The 20,091-nt window shown below is 41.5% G+C and overlaps 1 protein-coding gene across 1 annotated transcript; it reads left to right on the top strand.

Moving 5' to 3' along the window:
• Positions 1-620: 620 nt before the first annotated feature.
• On the top strand, positions 621-18,347 carry LOC129834376 (B-cadherin-like). The gene is made up of 16 exons (XM_055899297.1): positions 621-868; positions 1,306-1,420; positions 9,787-10,019; positions 10,202-10,342; positions 10,443-10,598; positions 10,691-10,835; positions 10,944-11,116; positions 11,217-11,345; positions 11,454-11,639; positions 14,864-15,108; positions 15,234-15,376; positions 15,489-15,713; positions 15,799-16,017; positions 16,149-16,279; positions 17,165-17,305; positions 17,493-18,347. The coding sequence occupies exons 1-16, from the start codon at positions 818-820 to the stop codon at positions 17,697-17,699; spliced, it is 2,640 nt and encodes an 879-aa protein (XP_055755272.1). The 5' UTR covers positions 621-817; the 3' UTR covers positions 17,700-18,347.
• Positions 18,348-20,091: the final 1,744 nt, after the last annotated feature.

Raw genomic sequence — 20,091 nt, forward strand, 5'->3', positions numbered from 1 at the left:
TATGTTTAGCTGAGTTGTGTAGGGAAGCCATGTAAACTACAGTAGTATGAGCGTTGAGGAGTAAAAGTGAGATCAACATAAATAGTATTTAAGTACTATAATGGTTTTATGAAATTGGGTTATTTTTAATAAAGTGTCTCATTCCCCAACTGCACAGGGTCTCTCTCATTGACAGACAGATTTTACTACAAGCTGAGGAAACGTATGGTGAAGAATATCTATAACAATTATTTTGACTAGGCTAAATGGAGTAATGCTATTTTTTTTTTACCACGATTGAAATATATGTATTTATCAGTCATTTGTTAAAATGTAAAGTTTATTTTGACAAATTATAGCTTTTGACAAATATAGACAACTCCAGTCTGTGAAATTATTGTCAGTGTTGCTGACGGTGTTTCGTTTGAAACTACTTTGATCATGAAATGGAATGACTGACATCCGTGTTTGATCCTGAACCCACTCTTCCTCATCGGTGCTTCTCCTCTCGATCGGAATTCTCACATTATTGTGTAATAATTTTGAACATAGGACCCTGCTGTGGGTTTCTGGATTATGACAATTTACCTGTGTTTCATAGGTGCGGGTATAAGGAGCCGTTCTCTTCCATGCCCATACTTGGAGCGAGCGGATGGGCGACGTCACCTGCCTGCACACGGCACTCTCCAGAAACTACCTGCTGAAACTCATTTCTCCAATTTAACCGACAATCCAGAAAGCACACATTTGAACAAGAGAGACTTTTCCCCCCATCTACGCGTAAACTGATTACTTTTTACTGTTGGTGGAACGACTATTCTGAAATTATTCAAAAGAAATGGGGGCCTTTTGGTTCGTGGAGTTGGGGGTATTAACATTGTTTCTCCAGGTAAGAATTTTTTGTTGGTGTTTCTACTCTGAAAGTAACATGCAATGTAGGCTATGCCATTTACCTGGGAACACTAACTCACAGATACTGATTCAGCTACAGCCTAACGTTACTGGTCTTATTTAACTCATTTATGATGAACTTTTCATGATTTGTTGGGTATATTTGTTTTAGCCAGCGTTGCGTTGGTCGATTATAAACGTTACCAGGTTAACGCACCCGGATATTTATTTTGTATTACTCTTAGTTTTTATTTATACTTGTGCCACATTTCGCAGTAGGGTGCTGGGGTATTTGTAGAAGATCAACAACAATAGTAATGAGTGGTAATTATGATAGTATTTCTAAGGTAATCTGGTGAATATTGATTTCATGACCTTGTGTAGTTGATTTATAAATATTAAAACTGACGTTATTTGCTTTTTCCTTTCTGTAAGGCTTTCAAACCAGGTTCGTCGGAGGAGTCAAAATGCCTACCAGGTTTCACTTCAGAAATGTACATTTTCAAAGTGGAAAGAAATCACTTACAAAGTGGCCGGAGACTAGGAAAAGGTAAGAATTAACTAATTGTAGTTTAGGCGCTCTTAGCATATGACTGAGCAAAAATGTATTACGCCGCGTTCAAAACAACTGGGAACTCGGGGAAAAATGAGCTCCAACTGAAAGAAACATTTTGAACTGTCAACCAACAAAGAATTCGAACTCTGGTCTCTTTCAAGAGCTCAGACCTGAAGATCAATGGCGTCATGATTTGACTGGTATTTTTTTCGAGTCGCAGTTTTGAATGCTGCGTAAGGCCAACCATTTTTTTTAAATGGGTGTCATCACTTCAGATTACATTTTAGTTTCTGCTTTGAATATTTCAGTACACATTGATAAATGTTTATCCATTGTTCAATTTGTCAGAAGAGGTTAAATTGGAAGTATTTTGTGTTTCAAGATTTGGGTCCGTCTCCCCATACAGCCTGATTCATATCCTAATCAAACTGCCACAGTTCTACATTGTACAGACAAACCATTACTTGGCAAATATGGCATGGCACTGGCCTTCCCCTGTTTTCTCAGTGTTAGTTTGTTTACAATAGCATTGTGGTGTGTTGTCTGTACAGCATTGGGTCTAATGGAGGGATTTTTCACACCTTTGCTTTGCTAAGAAAGCAAAGTGTCACTTGTAATTGTGACTAATTTAGTAGGCTAGATTTGCATTATGGCTTTTCATCAAGTTGTGACCTAATTGAAGGCTGTTTTTGTCTTTGTTAAACGGTTGACTAGACTGGGTGAACTAATTGATGAGACATGCTACATCTCTGGTAGTTTAACTGGGTGTGTAGGCACAAGCTCTGATCTGATCAGTAGAGTGAAACTGGTTAGACTTTCTGGAACAACCATTAGGCTGGCCTAGATTCCCCTGAGTGACTTCTGATATTGCTTGTCATTCACGTCAACTGAAGCATATTAAAAATTAATATCAATGAGAAATGCTGTCTCAATCAATCCCTTTGTGTAGCAACCTATTTCCCATGATCATGTTCTGTGATTAGTACCCAGTATTACAGTAATAAGGAGGTAGTCTTAGTCGTTGGTTTACAACTATTCCTCCTCCCTTTGGGATATGTTACGGGAAGACCTCTACAGACTCTCAGTATAATCTACACTGGTCTCTATTGATACAGAAAGTTTGTTACTTTCATCTACATGTTGTGCCAAGGTCAGGAATCCATTCTAGTTTCACTCCTAGCCCATAAGATTGACGTCAGTGTCTTGCTGTAGTTGGGCAATATTATGCGGGTATAGCTAGGCCTGTGGGGATCATGAAATTGTCAGGCGGATATTTTCATGGAACTTAGTGCTATTCTTAACATAGTTCTTAACAGTGCGGTTCCATATGGGACCGAGATGATCATCTCTGATAAACTTAAAGGGGGAATCTAAAGATGCAACAACTAGGATGGGTTCACTAATATAACTAAGATTGTGCCTTTTGGCTTCTCGAAAATGAAAGTTTATGAGCACCAATAAAACAGGAGAGAAATGCTGGTTTCAATGGCATAGGAAGAAGTCTTTATAAAGTAATTGCCTCCACGTTTCTATGGTGGAATTTTGGCGAGGCTGCTTTGAAGCAAGGTAAGACATGCCCCATAATATGAAGTAAAATGTTCAGGTTTCAAACATAAGTATTAAAATGCATAGCCCTACAGCCTCCAGCTCATATTGCAAAGTGGTTGAGACATGTGATAGCTTGCCTATGCACTCGAATGCAAAGGCAATAGAAAGCTGGAATCCTTTTATTAATCGTGGCCACCAAAACCGTGTTTGTATCACACAATTGCATCTATAATTGTTGCGGGGTTTCTGGGCACATGTTTCACTCTAGCAGCATCCAGCTGTATTGCTGTCTGACAGGTGATATTTCCTCTCAAACTAGGCTCTATGCTGTGCACGTGTGATAAATAAGATGCATGACGACTAATGAAATGAAAACATCAGCGACAATTTACACTGAACAGAATAGAAGCGCAACATGTAACAATTTCTAAGATTTTACAGTTAATATGAGGAAATCAGTCAAAATAAATAAATTCTTTAGGGGCTCCCGAGTGGCGCAGCGGTCTAAGGCACTGCAACTCAGTGCTAGAGGTGTCACTATAGACCCTGGTTCGATTCCAGGCTGTATCACAACCGGGAGTCCCATTGGGAAGCGCACAATTGACCCAGTATCGTCCGGATTAGGTTTTGGCCAGGGGCGAGGCCTTCATTGTAAATAAGAATTTGTTTTTAACTGACTCGCCTAGTTAAATAAATAAAAAATAGGCCCTAATCTATGGATCTCAGATATGCATCTGGTCACAGATACCTAAAAAGGTATGGGCGTGGATCAGAAAACCAGTCAGTATCTAGTGTGACCACCATTAGTGTCTCCTTCACATAGAGATGATCAAGCTGTTGATTGTGGCCTTTGGAATGTTGTCCCACTCTTCTTCAATGGCTGTGCGATATTGGCGGGGAACTGGAACACGCTGTCGTACACCTCGACCCAGAGCATCCCAAACATGTTCAATGGGTGACATGTCTGAGTATGTAAGCCATGGAAGAACTGAGACTTTTTCAGCTTTCAGGAATTGTGTACAGACCCTTGGGACATGGGCTCGTGCGTTATCATGCTGAAACATGAGGTGATGGCGGCACGACAATGGGCTTCAGGATCTCGTCACAGTATCTCTGTGCCTTCAAATTTCCATCGATAAAATGCAATTGTGTTTGTCTGTAGCTTATGCCTGCCCATACATAACCCCACCGCCACCATGGGGCACTCTGTTAACAATGTTGAACAGAACTGCTCGCCCACATGATGCCATACACACGGCCTGCCATCTGCCTGGTACAGTTGAAACCGGGATTCATCCGTGAAGAGAACACTTCTCCAGCGTGACAGTGGCCATCGAAGGTGAGCATTTGCCCACTGAAGTCGGTTACAACGTGAACTGCAGTCAGGTCAAGACCCCAGTGAGGGCCTTGAGCACGCAGATGCGCTTCTCTTTTTAAATGTGTGTTTTTTAAAAACTTTTTCTAAATAATTAATTTTAAAAAGTATATACAAAAAAAAAATATATATATATATACTGCTCAAAAAAATAAAGGGAACACTTAAACAACACAATGTAACTCCAAGTCAATCACACTTCTGTGAAATCAAACTGTCCACTTAGGAAGCAACACTGATTGACAATACATTTCACATGCTGTTGTGCAAATGGAATAGACAAAAGGTGGAAATTATAGGCAATTAGCAAGACACCCCCCAAAACAGGAGTGATTCTGCAGGTGGTGACCACAGACCACTTCTCAGTTCCTATGCTTCCTGGCTGATGTTTTGGTCACTTTTGAATGCTGGCGGTGCTCTCACTCTAGTGGTAGCATGAGACGGAGTCTACAACCCACACAAGTGGCTCAGGTAGTGCAGTTCATCCATGATGGCACATCAATGCGAACTGTGGCAAAAAGGTTTGCTGTGTCTGTCAGCGTAGTGTCCAGAGCATGCAGGCGCTACCAGGAGACAGGCCAGTACATCAGGAGACGTGGAGGAGGCCGTAGGAGGGCAACAACCCAGCAGCAGGACCGCTACCTCCGCCTTTGTGCAAGGAGGTGCACTGCCAGCGCCCTGCAAAATGACCTCCAGCAGGCCACAAATGTGCATGTGTCTGCTCAAACGGTCAGAAACAGACTCCATGAGGGTGGTATGAGGGCCCGACGTCCACAGTTGGGGGTTGTGCTTACAGCCCAACACCGTGCAGGACGTTTGGCATTTGCCAGAGAACACCAAGATTGGCAAAATTGCCACTGGCGCCCTGTGCTCTTCACAGATGAAAGCAGGTTCACACTGAGCAACTGAGCACATGTGACAGACGTGACAGAGTCTGGAGACGCCGTGGAGAACGTTCTGCTGCCTGCAACATCTTCCAGCATGACCGGTTTGGCGATGGGTCAGTCATGGTGTGGGGTGGCATTTCTTTGTGGGGCCGCACAGCCCTCCATGTGCTCGCCAGAGGTAGCCTGACTGCCATTAGGTACCGAGATGAGATCCTCAGACCCCTTGTGAGACCATATGCTGACACATGCACATTTGTGGCCTGCTGAAGGTCATTTTGCAGGGCTCTGGCAGTGCACCTCCTTGCACTAAGGCGGAGGTACCGGTCCTGCTGCTGGGTTGTTGCCCTCCTACGGCCTCCTCCACGTCTCCTGATGTACTGGCCTGTCTCCTGGTAGGGCCTCCATGCTCTGGACACTACGCTGACAGACACAGCAAACCTTTTTGCCACAGTTCGCATTGTGCCATCCTGGATGAACTGCACTACCTGAGCCACTTGTGTGGGTTGTAGACTCCGTCTCATGCTACTACTAGAGAGCACCGCCAGCATTAAAAAGTGACCAAAACATCAGCCAGGAAGCATAGGAACTGAGAAGTGGTCTGTGGTCACCACCTGCAGAATCACTCCTGTTTTGGGGGGTGTCTTGCTAATTGCCTATAATTTCCACCTTTTGTCTATTCCATTTGCACAACAGCATGTGAAATGTATTGTCAATCAGTGTTGCTTCCTAAGTGGACAGTTTGATTTCACAGAAGTGTGATTGACTTGGAGTTACATTGTGTTGTTTAAGTGTTCCCTTTATTTTTGAGCAGTATATATATATATATAACTTTACAACCTCTTTTTTTCCCCAATTTCGTGGTATCCAATTGGTAGTTAGTCTTGTCTCATTGCTGCAATTCCCGTACGGACTCGGGAGAGGTGACGGTCTAGAGCTGTGCGTCCTCAACACAACCCAACCAAGCCGCCGCACTGCTTCTTGACACAGTGCCCACTTAACCCGGAACAAGGACATCCCTGCCGGCCAAACCCTCCCCTAACCCGGGCGACGCTGGGCCAATTGTGCGCTGCCCCATGGGTCTCCCGGTTGCGGCCGGCTGCAACAGAGCCTGGACTCGAACCAGGATCTCTAGTGGCATAGCTAGCAACTACGACGCAGTGCCTTAGAACACTGTGCCACTTTGAAGGCTAGAGGAGCTTCTCTGAGACGGTTTCTGACAGTTTGTGCAGAAATACTTCAGTTGTGCAAACCAACAGTTTCATCAACTGTCCTGGTGGCTGGTCTCAGACGATCCCGCAGATGAAGCCGGATGTGGTTGTCATGGGCTGGCATGGTTACACGCGGTTGTGAAGCAAGTTAGACGTACTGCCAAATTCTCTAAAATTATATTGGCAGGGGCTTATGGTAGAGAAATTAACATTCAATTCACTGCCAACAGCTCTGGTGGACATTCCTGCATTCAGCATGCCAATTGCACACTCCCTCAACTTGAGACATCTGTGGCATTGGGTTGTTACACAACGTCACATTTTAGTGGACTTTTATTGTCCCCCGCACAAGGTGCACCTGTGTAATGATCATGCTGATTAATCCACTTCTTGATATGCCACACCTGTCCGGTGGATGGATTATCTTGGCAAAGGAGAAATCCTCACTAACAGGGATGTAAACAAATTTGTGTGTGAAATTTGAGGGAAATTAGCTTTGTGTCTATGTAAAATTTCTGGACTCTTATTTCAACTTATGAAACCAATACTTTAGACATTGAGTTGAATATTTTTGTTCAGTATAATTCCGCTAAATTTTACAAATTAAGCATGACCAGTCAAATGTATTTCCAGTGGCTAACAATAACAGTAGCCGTTAACATCCCTAGCGCCTTTGGAACATATACATTTTTAAAGTGTAATAAATCTATTTAATACACACAACAATAAATCCCTGATTTTATTTTAGGCATTATATGAAGAAAATGTATTTCAGAAGAACAGAATAAGTCAGCCTACGGTAATGTTATCTGACTATGCGCCATGCCATTGTAGGCTAGTTCATTTAGCAGAGAAGATATGCTTAAGTCCCGTGTCCCGAAAACTGGCAGGTGAGTGTATATTAGGTGCACCACCCTGTTCACGAAACTGGATCGCTGCTACAGACAGTCATGGGGCTGTGGCTTGCTATATAAAGCAGGCATACGGGCATTGAGGCATTCAGTTACTGTTCGATTGGACGTTAGAAAGGGCAAAACTAGTAACCTAAGCGACTGAGCATTGTAGGATTGTCAGTGCCAGGCACGCCGTATCTCAGAAGCGGCCGCCCTCCTGAGCTTTTCACACACAAGTGTCTACTGTTTACGAGATTAGTGCGACAAACAAAAAAACATCCAGTCAGCTGCAGTCCTGTGGGTCAAACACTTCTTTGATGAGAGAGGTCGAAAGACGATGTCAAGAATGGTGTAAGCTAACAGGCGGGCCACAACCATGGAACATGACGGAGTTCAGTTTACTTGAGTGGCCTGCACAGACCTCAGACCTCAATAGAACATCTTTGGGATGAGATGGAACGGGCTGTTGGCAGCATGAATATACCGCCGTCCAATCTGCAGCACTTGTGTGATGCCATCGCGTCAGTATGGACCAACATCCCCGTGGATTGTTTCCGACACCTTGTAGAATGCCCCAAATAATTCAGGCTGTTCTGGAGGAAAAGGGGGTCTGACTGTGTAGCTACTTTTCTCAGTGATACCTACTTTTCTCTGGTAAAATGCAAGATTAACTTCAAGCAAAACATTAAGAAATGTAGCTGGCTGCATTCTTTCTATGATGCATTTGAAATATCTGATGGCCGTGCATCGGTTTTGCCCAAAAGTCCTTGCTTTTTCATTGTAAGCTCATTTACTTGAATGGCTGCTAGCCAAATAGGTTTGTACTTCTGTCATCTGACAAATGAAGCTATTTTCTGTCTCGTGACACTTGTGTGAATGAAAACTATAGTTGCACGCCCCATGCTCAGTCTATTGGAGCAAAAAACATGACGTTCAATATAAAACGCAGGTGAAATGGATAAAAACTGTTTTTGTTTTGTTGAGTTTTGAAAATTCAAGTTTCTGAAATGTAAAGTGACCCCTGATGCGACTATAGGCTATTCATTATTTGAAAAAGTTGCAAAAAAATCTTCTCAGGCTGCACACATTGTTCTCTCAAGTGATCATATTTTCACTTATCAGACTCTCAATTTAATCTTGTCTTTACTAATATGTACAATTTGTTTTAATTTAGAATGGTTTATCAAATTGGCATGGGGAAAAAAGACATGTCATCCGTATGCACTAGAAATGCAACTGGAGCGTTGAGTCACGGTAATCTCCACTTATCCCCCTCCTGTACTTCCTGTTCACCCATGACTACGTGGCCACGCACATCTCCAACACCAGAATCGAGTTTGCAGACGACACAACAGTGTTAGGCCCGATTTACCAACAATGACGAGACAGCCAGTTGTAAAACAAATGTTTTTGTGACAGGTGGCCTGATTCTTTATTGCTCTGCACTTGCGCTTTACCACCTACAGCCTTTAATTTGTTCAACTTTGTTGACAACCGCCTTCTGGCCTAAAGAGTGGTAGTTGCTGTACCTCTACCTACCTGATTCTCTAGTACCTAACTATCAATAGGATAAGCAGAAGTGTATACTGTGGCGTACTACAATTCAGTTTTACTTCTCAACCCCACCTTTCTTGTTTTTGTGTAATTCCAGAATTTTTGCATAACATTTAGCCAGTTCATTAGGCTGGAAAGTGGTGTATTGATTTAGGGGTTCTAAACAGATATGTTTTATGGGCAGTCTAGGCCTAAATGAAAACTACAGAAAGATGTGAGGGGGGGGAACTGAATTGTAGGTCCTTAAAAAATACTATTTTGTTAACATAATAGGGGCATAATGAGCCACTCACACCTGAGTGACTCAGACCTCTTTTGTAGAGCTAGGTCTATGCCTCAGGATGTTTAGAAGTAGTAATGTGAAACCAATAGTTGCTGCCCACCTGTCCTTGAGTCTTAGAGCAGACTTGACCAGCCCTGGGTTTTCTCTGTCCACACAGGATGGTAGACTACTTGTATACAATGACAGCTTCATCTCTACCTGGTATATTGTACTAAGTTGCACAGTACTAGTTATACATGTAATGTTAGTTACATGAGGATATGAGTCAATTTACTCCTTTGCAAGTCAGACATGTTGGAGATTTTTACATTATGCAGGGATTATTTGTACAATGTCTTTGCAGATCAGAATTGTGATCATGAGGCGATTTAGGCCTAGCTTGTTTTTTTTTTTAGTTACTATGACCAGTATTCCATTCATAAATTTACCGAGTGAGTCTGGTGGCAGTGTATCTAGAAAGCACTGATGGAATAGGGCTCTTCTGTTATGAATTTGATATTTAAAGCGACAGTGCTTTATATCTGCTCCTGTTTTTAAATCGTTAATTTTTAGGCCCACATACGAATTATGGTTGTGATATTTTTAAAAGGATATCTTCTGACCACCTTTCAGTGGTTTTTGATGACTGCACCAGCCGCACCAGCTTTCTCTTTCACTCCGAGGATTCACGCTTCAAAGTAGATGGCGACGGGACGCTGAAACTGAAGAGGGGGCTGACTCTGCATAATGGACATAAGGAGTTCTATGTCTCTACCCAGTCCAAGGGCAAGAAGATCACGGTTCCAGTCAGAGTGCTGCATGAGGCCAGACACGGCCACCACCATGAGATGACCACCCAGCCCCAGGTATACGACTGGTCAAATTAATATTGACTATGCTGTCCTCTAGTGAATAGATGGGCATTGAAACTGTTTTTTTCCCCAGGTCAATTGATGACACTTGCTTGCAGTTTTTGTAAAAATATTTTTATTTTAGTGCCTGTAAACCATAGACTTGATATTTCATGGTTTTTGTTTACATTCCACAGCCTGGATCAAGTCTGTCTGTACCTGTTCTGAACTTGCCTAAGTCTTCAGGAGGTCTGAAAAGAAGGAAGCGGGACTGGGTCATTCCTCCCATCAGCTTCCCAGAGAATGACCGAGGCCCCTTCCCCAAAAATATGGTGCAGGTAAGTGTCTTGTAGGTTAAGGATTGTTTTTTACATTACTCCAATATCAGTGTTGGACATTTTGTAATTGACGTGAACATTATCATTCCTTGTAAACCAGATCAGGTCCAACAATGATAAAGAGGTGAAGATCCTGTACAGCATCACTGGTCCTGGGGCAGACCAACCTCCTGTGGGACTCTTCACTGTGGACAAAAACTCTGGAACTCTCTATGTGACCCAGCCTTTGGACAGGGAGAAAAGAGACCAATACGTTGTATGTTTTGTGTATCCTAATTTTCTTCCCTTGACTTAATTGAAAAATTATTTTATATGTAGTTTTAAACTCTTTGTTACTCCTCTCTGTAGCTCCTAGCCCATGCTGTTGCAGTGGGTGCAGGTACAGCTGAGGAACCCATGGAGATCATTGTGAAGGTCATTGACATGAATGACAACAAACCTGTATTTACCCAAAATCCATTTACGGGAACAGTCCCTGAGGCATCAAAACCAGGTATGTTCACACACACACACACACACAGTATTTACAATACTTAATAGTGTGATGGTTTTTAAGGAAAATAATGCTAGGATTTTTCAGCAATTTTTTTTCACTCTTCAGGTGATGAGGTATTTCAGGTAACAGCCACTGATGCTGATGAGGAGGGCTCTGCCAATTCTGATGTCAGATACACCATTATCAGTCAGGAGCCTCCACAACCAAGCCCCAACATGTTTGTCATCAACCCTGTGACCGGAGTGATTCGGGTTAACGAAAATGGGCTGGACCGAGAGGTTGGTCTCTTTTCAAATCGATAGTCTTGTTGATCATTTATTCATTGTGTACATTCTACATGCGTTACATTTGTGACTTAGTTTACTAAATTTGTTTCAGAAAATTCTAAAATATACTTTGGAAATCCAAGCTGCCGATATGGAGGGAGAAGGCCTTACCAGCTTTGGCAAAGCCATCATTACAGTAACTGACAGCAATGACAACGCGCCACAGTTTGTGACGCCTTTGGTAAGCACATTTCTGAAGACAACATTTCAAATTGAAGCCTTAAAACCGTGTTAACACATAATGGAATTGCCCTTTGTTGCTTTATAATTATGCTTCTCTCCTTTGCAGTACACTGTATCAGTCCCAGAGAATAAAGCGGATGCCTTGGTGGTGAAAATGCCAGTGACTGATAGGGATGAGCCTCACTCCTCTGCCTGGGCCACCACCTTCAAGATAGTTGACGGGGACCCTCAAGGCTTTTTCAATGTGAGCACAGGCCCTAGCAAGCTGGAAGGCATCATTACGACAGTAAAGGTATGTTGAAATCCTCTCCTATAGATGTATTTGAGCTGCTACTCTGGAGGTGTAGCAAAAGCAGCCTGTCACTAGCTTCTACTCTAGAATGGTATCCTGTAGGAAGCAATTTGCACTCCCCTTAGTAATTTATTTGGACAGTGAAGCTGAAATTTAATTTGGCTCTATACATCTTTTAAATTTGAGATTCAATGTTTCATATGAGGCGACAGTACACAATGTCATTTTTTTTTTTTGTATTTTCATACATATCGCCCCCGCAGTAGGCCTTTAGCCTTTGGTAGGCTATCATGGTAAATACGAATTTGTTCTTAACCTTTCTCAATAGGGGGGCGCTGTTTTCACTTTGTAAAAAATCGTTCCCAAATTAAACTGCCTCGGACTCAATTCTTGCTCGTACAATATGTATATTATTATTACTATTGGATATAAAACTCTCTAGTTTCTAAAACAGTTTGAATTATATCTGTGAGTAAAACAGAACTCATTTTGCAGCAAACTTCCTGTCAGGAACTGAAAAATCTGAAATCGGGGGCTCTGTTCCAGGGCCATCCTATTAATTTGCATGAAATCTATGGGTCTACATGCACTGCATACACCTTCCACTAGATGTCAATAGACAGTGAGAGGTGGAATGGGGTGTATAGCTTTATCTGAGGCCGAATAAGACCTCTTGGAATGACGTGACCAGTCTTTTCACCGTTCAGCTTGGCGCGAGAAGGAACTCTGGATTGCGTTCTGAAAAGCTTTCGTTATAGACGTTAGCTATCTCCGGCTCTGATTTTATTTGATATGTGTTAAAAACATCAAACTAGTTATTTTAAACCGACTTATATCAGTTTATAGCGATTTTCGGTATTTTCTTTGTCTTGCGTTATGGTGCGTTGGACACTCCTGAGCCACATGGCTAGCTTTGTTTGCTAGTTCCACAGATGAAGACGACATTCTACAACCGAACAACGATTATTCTGGACAAAGGAAACCTTGTACAAGATTCTGATGGAAGCTCATCAAATAGTAGGAACCATTTATGATGTTATTTCGTATTTCTGTCAAATGTTTAGACGTATATTCCGCCCTGATTTTGGGCGCTGTCTCGCTATAACGTAAGCTGTATGTCGTACTAAAGTTATTTTTTAAAATCTAACACAGCGGTTGCAGTAAGAACTAGTGTATCTTTAATTTGCTGTCCAACCTGTATTTTTTTAGTGAAGTTTATGATTAGTTATTTGATTAGATTAGGTGCCTCCAAGATTTCTCCGGACAATATTTCTGCATTTTGACTACGTATTCACATTGTAAAACCACGATTTGTGCCGCTAAATATGCACATTTTCGAACAAACCATATATGTATTGTGTAATATGATGTTATAGGACTCATCTGGTGAAGGTTAGTGAAATAAATATCTTTTGCTGGTTTATTCGCTAACGTTGCGTTGAATGAATGCGGTTGTGTGGTAGGCTATTGTAGTAAGCTAATATAATGCTATTGTGTTTTCGCTGTAAAACACTTAAAAAATCTGAAATATTGGCTGGATTCACAAGATGTTTGTCTTTCATTTGCTGTACACCATGTATTTTTCATAAATGTTTTATGGTGAGTATTTAGGTATTTCACGTTGGTCTCTGTAGTTATTCTAGCTGCTTTGGTGAGATTTGTGATGGTGGCTGCAATGTAAAACTATGATTTATACCTGAAATATGCACATTTTTCGAACAAAACATATGCTATACAATAAATCTGTTATAAGACTGTCATCTGATGAAGTTGTTTCTTGGTTAGTGACTATCTTTATTTGGTCGAATTTATTTATTTATTTGGTCGAATTTGTGATAGCGGAATATGCGGTAAAAAAATTGTGAAAATATGCAGTTGGGTCTTTTGCTATCATGGTTAGCTAATAGAAATACATATTGTGTTTTTGCTGTAAAACATTTAAAAAATCGGAAATGATGGCTGGATTCACAAGATGTGTATCTTTCATCTGGTGTCTTGCACTTGTGATTTCATGATATTTAGATGCTAGTATTTACTTGTGGCGCTATGCTAGTCAGCTTTTTTTACTGATGAGGGTGCTCCCGGATCCGGGATTGTGACCAAGTAGAACTGTCTTGCCCAGTTAAATACTTACTTTTTTTCTACAGTTTAGAGATTAAAGTACTTTGTTTCTAGTCCCCCTATTTTGAAGGTGTCTTAAGTATTTGGACAAATTCACTAATGACAGAAACATTATATTAAGCAGCACATTCGTATGAGGCTTAAAATCCAATTATAATCCAAAAGTAGTGTGAAATGCACAACCCTCCAACCATCGAGGGGATGATTAAGGTCTACATGTGTACTACAAGCAACATGTAATTAGTTTTTTTTGCTGGCGCTCTATAAGAACTCCACCTTGTTCTGCCACCAACTTGTGCGTATCGCTCTCGTGCAGCAACGTTTGCAAACACAGAAAGGGGTCTATAGAAGTACACGGTAAATAATGTATTGTCATTTTGGAGTCTCTTATTGTAAATAAGAATGTTTCTAAACACTTCTACATTCATGTTGGTGCTACCATTTTATTATGGATAATCTTGAATGACTCTTGAATCACGATGAGGGATAAATATCATACCCCCCAAAACATTTTGATAATGGTGAGAGGTTAGCATGTTTTGGGGGTATGATCTTTCTCACTACTCATTATTCACGATTCATTCAGGATTATCCATAATCATGGTAGCATCCACATCAATCTAAAATGCTTCAGAAACATATTCTTGTTTACCCTAAGTGATTCTTATTTACCATTTATTTCTATTGGGCACAACAATCTGAAAACAAACTGAAAATGGGTCCAGCAAGTTTGTAGCCGCAAGCTTGATGTAGTCATTGCGTGCTAGGAATATGAAACCAAATACTAAAATTGACTACTCTTAATACACTGTGAATTTGGCCAAATACCTATGACTCTTTCAAATGGGGACGACTAGATTCATAAAGTGCTTTTATTTATAAACGGATATTTATGAAAATACCCTCAAGTTCCGTTATGTACTGTTGCTTCATATGAAACATTTGATCTAAAATGCTGGAGTATAGAGCCAAATAAATTTCTGGCTACACTGTCCAAATAAATATGTACGAGTGTATGCTTGTAGATATAAACACCATTTTCCTGATTCTATAATGTCTGAAGGATTCCTATTCTGATGGGCTGTCCTATTCTTTCAATACAGCCCCTTGACTTTGAGAAGAACAACAAGTACACTCTGTTGGTCACTGTGGTGAATGAAGTCCCATTTGCCGCCCCCCTGCCCACCTCCACTGCTACTGTTATAGTGAATGTGGAGGATGTGAATGAAGCTCCAGTCTTCACCCCAGTGGAGAAGATTATCAGGAAACCTGAGGACCTCCCTGAGGACAGTGACCTGGTTCTGTACACAGCCACAGACCCAGACACTGCAAGGAATCAGAAAGTCACGTAAGAATAGAACTTAATTTACAATTTATTATATTTTTCTAAGATTTGAAGAGGATCATTTTTGTGACAACTCAACAGGTTGTAAGCAATGCATATATTTAAATGTTTGTACATTTACTACACAGATACAAGATACGCAATGATCTTGCTGGATGGCTCAGTATCAACAAAGACACTGGGCTGATCAAAGTCAAGGCCCCCATGGACAGAGAATCCACTTTTGTCCAAGACAACAAATACTCTGTTGTTGTTCTGGGCACTGACAACGGTATTTCAATAAACCCTTTCTCTAATATTAACTGTTAATATTTCAAGTTTAGAAGATGACCATAACCTCAACTTGACCTTTTGAGTGACAGTGCTCTAATTTGGATTTGCAGATGAAATCCCAGCAACTGGCACTGGCACCCTTATCATAGAGCTGGAGGATGTGAATGACAACCCTCCAACCATCGACGAGAGGATGATTAAGGTCTGCAACAAGGAGTCCTCCCCACAGCTGCTGTCAATCACTGATAAAGACGGAGCGGACTTCGCTGCTCCATACACTGTAGAGCTTCAGGGGTCGTCCAAATCTAACTGGACTGCCAGAATGAATGACACAAGTATGCGTTGATTTCTCAGAACTACAGTACTACCCCCCCCCCCCCCCTTTAAAACAATGTTAAATGTTACCATTTTCCATTTCAGAAACTGGCATTATCCTGACACTGAAGACTATGTTGGATAGTGGCGATTACACGGTTGTCCTGAGAGTGTCTGACACCAAGGGCCTGCACCAGGAGAGCACCATCCAGGCCTCCGTGTGTGACTGCAAAGGAGCTGATGTCCAGTGCACCGATAAAGCTGTAGCAGGCTTCGGCCTCTCGAGCATTCTGGGAATTCTAGGAGCCATTTTACTACTCCTATGTAAGTTGTTCATTTGTTTGACAGTACTACTAAAGTGTTTGGTCATTGCTGTCCTCGAAGCCTACATATGTAGTAAATACACAATGACGTGCAAGTGTGTTAAGGCCCTGTGTGTTTGTTGTGCTCCACAGTGTTGTCTCTTCTGCTGCTCATGTTCCTGAGGAAGAGAGGTGGTGAGAAGAAGGAGCCTCTGCTGCAGGAGGACGATGTCAGGGACAACATCTACTACTATGACGAGGAGGGAGGTGGTGAGGATGACCAGGTGAGGGAAGAGCACACCAGACTAGGGCTGCGGTTTAGACTCGTAAGACACACCCTTGTCCACTTATCTTCGCCTTATGTCCTTGGGGGAATCCCCGTCGACATCTTGGAGGGCGGTCCAAATTATTAGCCAAGCAATGGACGTTTGCAATGTTAGCTCCTCAGCCCTCGTTTTTAGTCGCGTTTGCGAGTGTACAATTATGTTCTCTCCGGAGCCTGAAACTCCCCATAATTCAATTTGTGACGATTGTACATGCGCTAAGAAAAGTCGGCAAACTTAAACAACATCAATGGATAAGTCAACATACAAGTGTAAGTAAAATCGAATGCAAATAAGTTTGAAATTGTGCTACTAATACACACGACAACTCAAACGCGTCTCGTAAATGTATTTTTTGGTTTGGTTATCTTTTGAAAATTGTAGAAATAAAACATTTTCCAGTTCTAGCTAGGCAGCCTAACGTTAGTTATCTAATTAATTTGATAGCTTTCATACAGAAGGTGTATATTAATAATTATGTTTAGTGAGTAGACATGCACTCATAATTGACTGTAGCGCATATAAAGCTACCGGTGGCTAAAAACACAATCATCGCGGGATGAACGAGTGACGAATTTCCAGCAAGGGTGGTCCATTTAAAAAATAATAAACATTCTTTCCACCCTTGCCCTGCAAGTGTACACTTAATTTGAGAGCTGAGGGGTTAGGGTGTGTCTTAAGTGTTTGGACTGCTGCCTAGCTCAGAACAAGCCCACGACTCTCCCAAGTGTCAATTTATTATTGGGATATGCAATAACACCTCTCAGTCAATGTTTCTAAAGTTTATGGTTCTGTGTCTTCTGATCTTGTAATATAATGCATGTCTGTACATCTTTCCACCTTCAGGATTTCGACTTGAGTGTTCTGCACAGAGGTCTGGATAACCGTCCTGATGTTTTCCGGAATGACATCGCTCCAACCATGGCCCGGCCAGAGTATCGCCCACGACCCGCCAACCCAGCTGACATAGGCAACTTCATTGATGATGTGAGTAAAGTCTTGAACTGATTTATAATGTAAGTGGAATGCACAGTTAAGATCATATTTAAGTCTTCTGGGGATAATTTGTCATTCAAGTAACTGGATTTGACATGGATAATGTCAGTTTATGTTTGTTTAGAATTTGTGCTGTATATTCACCAAGGTGGTAAAATGTAATCTTTCTGTTGACCAGAACCTGAAGGCAGCTGACAACGACCCCACTGCTCCTCCCTACGACTCCCTCCTGGTGTTTGACTATGAAGGAGGTGGCTCTGAGGCCGGCTCCCTCAGCTCCCTCAACTCCTCCAGCTCAGGAGATGACCAGGACTACGATCTCCTTCAACAGTGGGGCCCGCGCTTCAAGAAGCTGTCTGACATGTACGGCGGAGGAGAGGATTGAGAAGTCAGTCAGCCTCTCAACCTTTTTGCTTGGAAAGAGTCCGGTTCTCCACACTTGGGTCTGTAGGCTGAAGACACTTTCTTTATTTCCCCTTTTGTGTGTTTCGGGCACATTTACAGTTTGATTTGTGCAGACATGGGACCATTTTAGAGAATTGTGTTCAATGCTCGTCTTCAGCATGGGGAGGGTGGCACACTCTTGGCTCTGCACTAGCAGGATGTTGACATGGATTTTACACAGTTCAGCAGTGCTTTCTAATGGACTCTTAACAACCCCAGACTGTACTTGAATTTAATATGCATTGTTTGCTGGTTCTTGCTTCTTTGGTGGCGTCGTATCATAAAGTTTCTATAAAGACTATACTTTGGCATGAAATGTAAGTTACTTGAAATCCAAATCAGCCTTATGATTTTTTTTTTGTTAACTGATATGAATTATCAAGCTCATACGCTTTTTAAAATGTTTGATAAAAATACAAGTTTGGGTCTTTGTATTCCTTTTCATTTTATTCATATTAAATGTTTATTTTTTTCTTTCTATTTGCTTCTGAAGAAGCACACTTGTGAATTGTGTTTTTTTTTTTTATAAAGGATATCCCTTTGGTACATTGATGGCCATGTGAATAGTTTTATTAAATAAATTACAACATGTCAGTCTCTTTCTTTATTTGAGCTAAATTATTCAAATTCACAGATGAGGCACTAGATGGCAATGATTGAATGAAACTGGTCTGGGCAATGAATAATGGCATTTTCTTGTTCCACAGAACAGATTGTACAAGTTATATTTAAGCAATAAGGTTTGGGGGGTTTATTGCCAATATACCGTGGCTAAGGGCTGTTGTGCACAATGCAATGCGGAATGCCTGGACACAGCCCTAAGCCATGGTATATTGGCCATATACCACAAACCCCAAAGGTGCCTAACTGCTATTATAAACTGGTTACCAATGTAATTAGAGCAGTAAAATAAATATTTTGTCATACCTGTGGTATACTGACTGATCTACCACGGCTATCAGATAGCAATACTCTGAATGATAGGCTATGAAAAGCCAACTGACATTTACTCCTGAGGTGCTGACCTGTTGCACCCTCGACAACCACTGTGATTATTATTATTTGACCCTGCTGAGCATCTTGGCCATGTTCTGTTATCTCCACCTGGCACAGCCAGAAGAGGCCTGGCCACCCCTCATAGCCTGGGTTCTTCCTAGGTTCTGGCCTTTCTTTCCTAGCCACTGTGCTTCTACACCTACATTGTTTGGGGTTTTAGGCTGGGTTTCTGTACAGCACTTTAAATATAAGCTGATGTAAGCATGTCTTTATAAATTAGATTTCATCAGCCAATCAGCAGGGCTTGAACCCCCCCCCCCCCCCCCAGTTTATAATGTGCCTTGAATCACATGCACGTGAATCTTTTGCTAAAGTAGCCTATAATCTCCATTAGGAACTGGGTAGTTCCAGCCCTGAATGCTGATTGGCTGACAGCCATGGTATATCAGACTATACCACAGGTAAGACTATTTGTACTGCTCTAATTACGTTGCTAACCAGTTTATAATAGCAATAAGGCACCTTGGGCTTTTGTGGTATATGGCCAATATACCACGGCTAAGGGCTGCGTCCAGGCACTGTGCATAAGAACCCCTTCGCCATTGGCCATATACCACATTATTGCTTAAATACGCAATTTTTAAACATGTTAAATAAAAATATTTGTTTTGTCTTACACTTTAGAAGTAGGTGGTTAAGGTCAGTATAATATTTTTTTCTACACAATGAACTGTTCAAGGAAGTGAATAATTACACACCATCGTAAAAAAGAAACAGCTAATGTTGCTTTCAGTCCTCCACACCCCCCTCCTTGACCGCTAGTTCGGCTGCTTCAATGGGATGCACTTCACGGAATGAAAAATGACCGGTCTGGGAATGCGCTTTGTTTCCGAAGCTTTCAAATGAGACATGGAAAGAAACTGAGAATAATAGACGAGGAACCTCTCACGAAACACTTCAAGTCTGTCTTTCTATACAAGTAAGCATAGGATACAAAAGTGCATTCATTCATTCAAATAAACACGTATAGTTGGCCTAATCATAGGTCTGGACTTTGAGCACATTTTTAGGATGGAGGTGAATAACGTTTTTAACGGCTAGTACAACCAAAAAAAACATTTATTTGGCATTTTTTGCTATACCATGTGATAGTGAGAACGTATGTAGAATAAAGAAAAATATAGAGAAAGAAATATCGGCAGGCCAATGTTTATTTTACTAATAAAGCCAGTCAGGCAGGGTAAATTCAGATCGCCTGTCTACGGGCTTGCAGACTACTGTATACAGTGTATTGCGATGCACCTGTTTTGTTGGGGTATGCTGATCGACGCAGAGGT

Source organism: Salvelinus fontinalis, chromosome 35 (genome assembly GCF_029448725.1).
Source record: "Salvelinus fontinalis isolate EN_2023a chromosome 35, ASM2944872v1, whole genome shotgun sequence".
Taxonomy (NCBI): Eukaryota; Metazoa; Chordata; class Actinopteri; order Salmoniformes; family Salmonidae; genus Salvelinus; species Salvelinus fontinalis.